Source organism: Nicotiana sylvestris, chromosome 5 (genome assembly GCF_000393655.2).
Source record: "Nicotiana sylvestris chromosome 5, ASM39365v2, whole genome shotgun sequence".
NCBI classification, from domain to species: Eukaryota; Viridiplantae; Streptophyta; class Magnoliopsida; order Solanales; family Solanaceae; genus Nicotiana; species Nicotiana sylvestris.
Genome location: NC_091061.1, coordinates 139602706 through 139611956, shown reverse-complemented (window position 1 = coordinate 139611956; position 9251 = coordinate 139602706). Strand labels below are relative to the sequence as shown.

The 9251-nt window shown below is 38.3% G+C and overlaps 2 protein-coding genes across 2 annotated transcripts; both read left to right on the top strand.

The window, feature by feature from the left end:
- The first annotated feature begins 1973 nt into the window (after window positions 1-1973).
- LOC104246051 (monothiol glutaredoxin-S1-like) lies at window positions 1974-2655 on the top strand. Its single transcript, XM_009801784.2, has one exon. The coding sequence runs from the start codon at window positions 2088-2090 to the stop codon at window positions 2400-2402; it is 315 nt and encodes a 104-aa protein (XP_009800086.1). The 5' UTR covers window positions 1974-2087; the 3' UTR covers window positions 2403-2655.
- A 654-nt stretch (window positions 2656-3309) lies between these two features.
- Window positions 3310-5973, top strand: LOC138869395 (uncharacterized). The gene is made up of 6 exons (XM_070147010.1): window positions 3310-4123; window positions 4207-4338; window positions 4425-4728; window positions 5002-5119; window positions 5203-5583; window positions 5629-5973. Exons 1-6 carry the CDS (start codon window positions 3310-3312, stop codon window positions 5971-5973), a joined length of 2094 nt encoding a protein of 697 aa, XP_070003111.1.
- Window positions 5974-9251: the final 3278 nt, after the last annotated feature.

Sequence of the window (9251 nt, the reverse complement as noted above, 5' to 3'; positions counted from 1 at the left end):
TAATGAAATGGGAGCGGGTGGTACGCTTACCACAAGATATAATAAAATGGGAGCGGGTGGTACGCCTACCACAAGATATAATGAAATGGGAGTGGGTGGTATGCCTACCACGAGATAAATGAAATGGGAGCGGGTGGCATGCCTGCCACGAGATATAATGAAATGGGAGCGGGTGGCACGTTTGCCACGAGATATAATTAAATGAGAGCGGGTGGAACGCCTGCCACGAGAACAGGAAATGAGATCGGGTTGCACGCCTGCAACAAGATGTGAAAAGAAAGTGAAATCTGCCTTTGTTTTCCCTATTCTTATTAGTGGTTGGATTTTGATTCCTTTATAGTTCTCTTGATATTCTGTTTTTACCTGTTATTCCCCGAAGCATGTTTTCCCCTCCCATCTTTACTTGTTTATTTCCGTATTTATTTTCCGCTATATATATATTTGAAATGCACAAGATTATTTGATAGTCTGGTCCTAGCCTCGTCACTACTTCGCCGAGGTTAGGCTGGGCACTTACCATCACATGGGGTCAGTTGTGCTGATATTACACTCTGCGCTATGTGCAGATCCCGGAGCAGCTCTTAGACCGTAGTTGGAGGCTACCTTCAGTCAACGCGGATATCCAAGGTAGACCTGCAGGCGTCCGCAGGCCCTGACGTCTCCTCCATCTTTTATTTCCCGTTTCATCTTTTTGCTTCAGAAACAGTGTGTCTTTTATTCTCGGACCTTGTATTTAACAGTCTTAGACTGTCTCTGACACTGTGGCACCAGGTTTTGGGTAATTAAGACTTAAGTAGTTGTAATAGCTACAGATTCAGATATTTTATTGTTTTTCTTTCGCTTAATTAAATATTCTGTTGTTTATACGTTATCGCTTTATGTCTGTTAAAAAGAATTAATTGAATAATGGAGTAATTAATTTAATGGAATGACTTGCCTAGCTCTCATTAGTAGGCGCCATCACGACTTCCGAGAGTGGAAAATCTGGGTCGTGACAATAAGTGGCCCTTCGAGATACGAACGACCCTTTTGATCTCTCCCTTGAGCCATTTTTTCTTAGTGACGAGAATCAGTTGAATGATAAGTATAAAAAGCTGTACCCCTTTTTGCTGATCATAGCTGTTTGGAATATCTAAAAGGAATTTGATTTTGAGTTAGTCGAATAGGAGAATTTGCAAATTCCTTCCTTTTTCTCTTATTCTTCCTCTATTATCTTCCTCTGTACCGTACTGATAGTAATGTGGACATCATTTGAACAGCATGTTCATAACATATCTTCTGAGGTTTTCATTTTCCCACATCAAGAAGATGGATGCGAATATCTCTTACTTAGCTGGATTCACTGCTTATTCTTTATTTGCATATGCTACTACAAAGATCTATTTTGCAAAGGGAAAATATTGGGATTGGCTAAAGGAGGTTTTTGTTAAAAAAAAAAATTCTAACTATTAAAGTTTTATTGAGAGACTCGTTTAACGTTGTGATGTTGACGCATTTCTGGTAATCTAGATAATGTTTAGAATTTAAGTCTTGTAACTATTAAAGTTTATTATTTATTTATTTATTTATAATTCTTTCTAAAATTTTACATTTTACTTTTGACCATTGTCTCCTACCCAAGGAAATACGCCATATTATTTATTAATTATTTAAATATTGGAATACTATTCTATTAGTACTTAACTAAAAAAACAATGAATCCATTTTGTCAATAACAAATAATTAATGGGGAATAACATTTCCGACTTCCTTTTTCTGCTTGATTCCCATGTTACGTTGTGTAGATTGTGTTGCTTGAGATTCCAGGTAGATAAGCCAAATCCTGCCTTTATGGTCTCATGATCCAAAATGCCTTTGGATATTTACCAACTTGTCTTTTGATATACAAAAGAATATTGTCACTATCCACCTTTAGCCCCCTTATATATAGCTTCATTCATATTCAGATTTCTCACAACAATCTCCTTTTTACAAGATCCATAGTTACATTTCGAGATACAAAAGAAACAAATCCTTCTTTCACTTCAAATAATCATCAAGAAAACACTAGCAAACCATTAACTAAGTCATCTTTTTGAACATTGGATATGGAAAGAGTGATGAAGTTGGGAGCAGAAAGTCCAGTGGTGATTTTCAGCAAGAGTAATTGTTGCATCTCTCACAGCATCGAAACCCTAATTCGTAGTTTTGGTGCAAACCCTACAGTTTATGAGCTTGACGAACTTCCGAATGGGAGGGAAATGGAGAAAGCATTGGTTGCATTAGGGTGTAAGCGTAGTGTGCCAGCAGTGTTCATTGGGAAAGAATTGGTTGGTGGTTCTAATGAGATCATGAGCCTTAATTTGAGGGGCAATAAGCTCAAGCAACTGCTCATAAGGGCTAACTGTTTAACCAAAAAGTGAAATTTCGGTTAAAGCCTTAATTTAGAAGAACTCGGGTTACTGATAATCAAAGAATGAATAAAGGAAAGTGATTTTGCCAACAATAAGATAATCAGAAGAATACAAAGTAAACCAATATATTCAGATAGTATTTCGTGTCTTTATAAATGATCCATTCTCTTCCTTTTATAGCTATCTCCAAGTTATATGTTATGCCTTTGTCATAATAATGCCATTATAGACAATTAAAGGCATTAAATGCTACGTTACATAATCATTGTGATTCAATACAGATTCCCTAACGTTTTTAGTATTTAATGCTTATTAAATACTGTATCTGTACTCTCTTGTGCTGTCAAATTCATTCTCCTTGATTTTTTGGATTAAATAGGTATAAGCGTTGAGTCTTCTGAATAACCGCTCGTGCCTCTTCATGTGCCTCTGCTCGTATCTGTTGCAACTTGTGCTTCTTTACTAATCATCATCCTTTGACCAACCTCCATGTCATGACATGTCATCTTTCAATCATTTCAATATGTAAACTCAATTTTTTCCAATACAGATAGTCCCCCCACTTGCCATTTATTCATCAATTAGATATTTGGGAAGTGGAATTCATTAAAGCGGGAATTTTTGTCACCATTAATGCTATGACAGAATCGACGCTTCAATTGTCACTTCCATTTAATGTTCTTCACATGTGGCACCCTTTCACTGGTTCTGCAACTTTGCAGCACTTTTTAGGGCTTTTTTCCAAAGCTTCACTAATCACGAAGCGTCAGTTCTCATTATGACCTTTCCATCATTGTACCTTTTCCTTTGATGGTTGCTTCTCAATATAAATATAGTTTTCTTCTTTGTCTTTACCACATAAAGTTCTCTGAGTATCCAATTCTCGAATCTTTGTTTGCTTCTTCCTCGTACTATCATGTTTTCATCAAACTCTAACCCAAAAAGGGTCCCCATAGTTAATAGCTTCCCTAATGCCCCCAGTAGGAGTAGAAAAGGGGGTAGACTTCGTAATTTAGGATCTTCATCTCTACGTGGTTCTTCTCTTCCTTCGTCTGGTTCCAGTCCTGCTTTTAGAACTAGAGGTTCTTTTTCTCAAAAATGTTCTTCTAAAGGAAAAGAACCCTCTGAGCCTGTTCGTGAACCCACAGTGGATGAAATAGTTCCTGCTGAACTATCTTTCTATAATGATAGGGAGTCCTTGAGAAATCAAGTGTCCTCTTTAGATCGTGCTGATATCTATCCAACTCATATCACAGAAGGTCTAATTTCTCTAGTTCGTAATGACTGCCATTGGAGTCATGACTTTCCTATCATTATTCCAAATCCAAATCAAAGAATCACCTCCTACTTAACCGGATTTTCCTTTATCTATACGTACCCTTTCACATTAGGATTCAAACCTGCTATTGATCCTGTTATTCTCGAGTTTTATCGTTTCTTTGATGTTTGCTTAAGTCAAATTGACCCAATAGTATGGAGGGTTGTTGCCTGTTTGAGTCATTTGAGCAATATGGCCAGTGTGCCTTTTACTTTCTCCCATCTGATTCATCTTTACTCCCCCAGGCTCTTTCGCAATGGTGTTTTTACACTAGTAGCAAGGAGTAAAAGAGTTCTGGTTAGCCCCGAAGATGACAAAGACCGTGGCTGGTATGCCAGGTTTGTTGCTGTCCCCACTGTTGGTTTAGTGGGTGGTGAGAACATTCCCTTCCCTGAGAAGTGGAATTTTGCACGTGAGTCGTCTTTTCAGTAACTGTCTCGTACCTTTTTCCTCAGTTTTGAAGATTATTATTCTAATTTTGCTTTTCTTTTCCAGCAACCATGGGAATTGTTGAAGAAATTTCTAATTTCCGCGATTGGGTAGGAAAGTTGCTGAATATAGCCCCAGTTGAGGGTAGATCTTGGAAAAATCTTTCTCACCGCTTTGGTTGGAAAGTAAAAACTCATGGTAAGGAAAAATTCTTTTACTAAGAGTTTTTATTTAACTCCTCAGTGTCTTTTTCTTGAACTGATTTTAATCCTTCTTTCTATCAGAATTTGCAATTCGAGGAATTAGTGCCGAGACGGTCGCGGCTTCTCATATTTCTTTGGAAAGGGCCAAAGAAATAATTTTGGGCTCTTTATCGAAAAGAAAAGCCGTTGATGACGAAGACTCCGAAAAAGATGAAGACGGGGGTTCCTTGATAACAAGGCCACGGGCTCGTAGACGTATTATTTCCGATGATAAAGCAGAAGCATCCCCCCGCCGTTCTATTCCTCTTACCAAGTTTGCTGAAGCCCCGATATTGATCCCTGATGATGTTGATGATGTTCCCACTGCTGCTCATGATTTTGTTGAGTAGCGTTTTGATCGCGAGTTTGGTAGTAAAAGTTTAGGTCCAATTTCTGATGAAGCACCCCTGGCTTCTTTTTCTACTCCCATTCATGTGACTCCTTCATTACCGATCGTGGCTGTTTCCGTTCCTCCCCAGGCTATTTTTACTGCTCCTACTGTTCCTTCTTCAACAATTCTCCCTCCACCCGTTTATCGTACCGAGGTTGGTTCCTCAAGTAGGAGTGGTGCTATGAGTTAAGTTCCTATTGAAGTCCCCGCTGAGGGTAACCTTTTAAGGAAATCAGGTCAAGCTGATGTGTGGCTAAAGCCTTTAATTGGTCCTATTGAGAGAACTAAGCTAAACAACCATAGTTCTTTGACCTTGATGAATGACATAGTGGATGCTTCTTTGAAGGTATTCCTTTCTTCAAACTTTTACTTTGCCATTTTTCTATCTTCAGGATTCTCATTTCTTTCTCTTTCCCTTATTTTTTTTAGGCCAACCTCATCGGCACGGAGATGATGAGAAGGGTTACTCTCTCAGACCAATTAGTGCGCGATTATCAATTGGAGGCGTATAATTGGAAGGAACAGTATGAAAGTCTTCAGATTGATGTGGAATTCTTAGAAGAAAGTAGGAGTACCTTGGAGCAGCAGGTGCGGGCCTTGACTTCAGAATTGGCAGTTGAAAAGGCTTCCTCAAGTCAAGCAGATAAGGAGAAGGCTCGTCTTGAAACCTCTTTTTCCGAGCAACTTTCTAAGGCAAGTGAAGAAATCAGAGAGCTAAAGGCTCTCTTGGCTGAGAAGGAAGCATATGCTGGTGAACTTGTGAAAAATTTGGCCCAAACTCAGGAAGACCTCCGGGTATCTTCTGATAAGGTTTGTTCTTTAGAAAATTCCCACGCCTCTCTTCAAGCTTCTTAGGAATCAGCCTTGGCTGAAAATGAAAAGTTAAAAAATGAAATTTCTGATTGGGAAAGAGACTACGAGATCCTTGAAGATAAATCTGTCATTGAAGTGAGTTGGGCATTTTTGAATTCTCACCGCGATACCCTTGTTGAAGCTAGCCAAGAGAATTTTAACTTGGAATCTGAGTTAGCCAAGATCAAAGAGACTATTGAGAAGGCTCAGCAAAACCAAGATTTTTCTTCTCCCGTAGCCGAAGCTTCTGAAAATGTTGAAATTGATATGGGTATCCCCACTCCTTCAAGCCAAGTTGAGCCCGCTGCTGTTGAGGTCTTTGCTTCAGTCCCTTCATCAAATCAATGAAAAGTTTATTTGAACTCCTTTGTGTTGTATTTTTTTCTTTTTGGTGAAATGTGGTTATAACCCTTGGTCTCATTTGAGGGTTTGTTTTGTAAATTTAAGTCCCCAGACCTTTTATGGGGCAATATGTATAAACAATTTTTAGTTTATGACTAAGTTCATACTTTGTCTAAACTTTCTAATATTAAGAAGTTTACGTTACTATTTGAACTTCTGTTTTGTTTATTCTTGCCTTTATTTCTAAGGACTTACTGAATAACTTGCATTTTTATTCTTCAAAAATGCTTCTGTTAACTTCATGAATACTTAAATTAATCATGAATTTTATAAAAGAGGGCCCTTTTATATTCGACACTTAATGAAGAAGATGTCTCAACTTCATAACGGTGTTAATATACGATAAAAGAAATAGGAATACACATGTTTCTTGAAATAACTTTGACAAGTTTTTATTTGAACTTTGTCTAGTTTTGAATAACACTTTACATGTATTTGAATTACATCTATAACTTTCTTGTAACTGTTTTTCTTATAACAGATTTAAAAAAGCAAAATAGACACAAGGTTTTTATTTATAACCCGTTTCAGTACATAGCCTTTACCCTAACTATGGTAAGATTTTTCTTTGGCCTTAGCTCGTAACTTTACTCTGCATTTGACTCATTCAATGAGTGAACTTTTCAGGCTTGATCTTTGATTATTTCCCAATCTTCTTTGCCTTCTTTATACACGTGCCTGTGTATATTATATAGTCTCCCAAGTGTTTGAGCGTTGAGGTATGAAGCCTCGAGCACTTGATTGTTCCTCTCATTTGGTCCTTTCCCTGAAAAAGAAAAACATACGGGACTCGGAGGTGCAATTATAGATGAAGACTGCTTAACCAGTTTGGATTTCTATCAGAATAATTGTAACCCTAGATCGGGAAGTTTAATTTATTCCACGTGCCTTGCAGGTCGTGACTCATCATTTAGTACGGGCTAGATTTTTGCCTATCATCTAAAATCGTTAGTAAAATTTTAACAATTCAAAAATAGAATTTTAAAACATAGATATCTGACCGTAGGTATTCCTTAGAAATAGTATCTCTTCAAATGAACAACATTCCAGTACGAAGGTAGTATCTTTCCATCTATCGTTTCCAGCTCGTATGCTCCTTTTCCTGCAATACCATGAATCCTATAGGGTCCTTCCCAGGTTGGACTCAATTTTCCCGCATTGGCTGCCTTCGTAGATTGAAAAACCTTTTTGAGCACGAAGTCCCCAATCTTGAAGAATCTTAGGCGTGCTTTTCGATTGTAGTATCGTTCTATGACCTGCTTTTGTGCTGCCATTCTTATTAATGCAACTTCTCTTTTTCCTTCAAGTAGATCAAGATTTATGCGCATTTCTTCGCCATTAGACTCTTCTGACGCTTGTGTAAACCTTGTGCTTGGATTTCCTATCTCAACTGGAATTAAAGCTTCAGCTCCATAAACCAATGAAATGGTGTTTCTCCCGTACTTGTTTTTATTGTTGTGCGGTATGCCAATAAAATACCAGGTAACAATTCTGGCCAATTACCTTTAGATTCCTCCAAACGCTTCTTTAAATTGTTGATAATGACTTTGTTTGTTGACTCAGCTTGCCCATTACCCACCGGATGATAAGGTGTGGATGTAATCCTTTTGATTTGCCAACTTTGAAAAAACTCTGTAATTTGTGCGCCTATAAATTGAAGGCCATTATCACACACGATTTCCTTTGGCACACTGAATCGACATTATGATATTTAGCCAAATGAAATCTCTAACTTCTTTTTCTCGCACCTGTTTGAATGCTCCTGCTTCTACCCATTTAGTAAAATAGTCAGTAAGTACACGCAAGAATTTTACCTGTCCTTTTGCTTGTGGTAGTAGACCCACAATATCCATTCCCCATTTCATAAAGGGCTACGGTGTAATGACCGGATGTAACAACTCCGCAGGTCTATGCATGTTATTACTGTATCTTTGGCACTTATCACATTTAGCCATAAAATTTTCCACTTCTTCTTCCATTTTAGCCCAGTAATAACCTGACCTAATCATGGTTCATACCAGTGATCTTCCTCCGGCGTGATTTCCACAATGCCCCTCATGTATCTCTCTCATTACATATTTCGTCTGTGAAGGCCCGAGGCACATTACTAAGGGTCCACCAAACATTTTTTGATAAAGATTGCCTTGCTTTAAACAATATCGAGCAGCCTTTTTCCGAAACGCGTGAGCTTTTTTCTTGTCTTCAAGGACGGTTCCATACTGCAAAAAAGCAACAATCTCGTTCCTCCAATCCCAGGTTAAGTTATTAAAATTTACCTGATTTTTGTCTGGATCGAGCACTGAATGAAACAAATGAATTACGGAAGCATTTTCATTGCTTGCCACGTCTGCTGCAGATGCGAGATTGGCTAGGGCGTCAGCCTCGACATTTTCATCTCTTGATATTTGCATAACTTTCCAAGTTTGGAATTGCCTGATCAGATCCTGTACCTTCTCTAAGTACTGCTGCATCCGTGCTTCCCTGGCCGTATAAGTCCCCAACATTTGATTAACTACGAGCTGCGAATCGCTTTTGATCACAATCTGATTAATGCCGAATTCTTGTGCTAGTTCTAAACCTGCAATCATAGCTTCATATTCTGCCTCATTGTTAGTTATAGAATGACATTTAATGGCTTGTCGAATGGTTTCACCCGTAGGTGGTATCAAAACAATTCCCAAGCTTGCACCCTTTACATTAGAGGAACCATCAGTAAATAAGGTCCAAATTCCCAAATTAGAGCCGTTGAACACTTGCAATTATTTTTCTGCTTCCAACTGCATTCCTTGGCTAAAATCAGCCACAAAATCTACTAACACTTGAGATTTTATCGCGGTTCTAGGCTGGTCTGCGATGTCATATTCATTTAATTCTATAGCCCATTTGGCTAACCTACCTAACAACTCATGCTTATGTAATATATTGCGTAATGGATAAGCAGTTACAACAGCGATAAGATGACATTGAAAATAAGTCCTTAATTTCCTAGATGCCATGATTAATGCCAGTGCTAGCTTTTCTAACTGAGGATACTGCGTTTCCGTATCTAATAAAGATTTGCTGACATAATAGATCGGAGATTGTTTACCTTGGTCTTCACGGACTAAAACAGCACTTACCGCTACTTCTGAGACAACAAGGTAGATGAGCAATCTTTCTCCAGCCTTTGGTTTTGCGAGTATTGGCGGATTGGACAGGTATGCCTTCAAATATTTGAGTGCCTA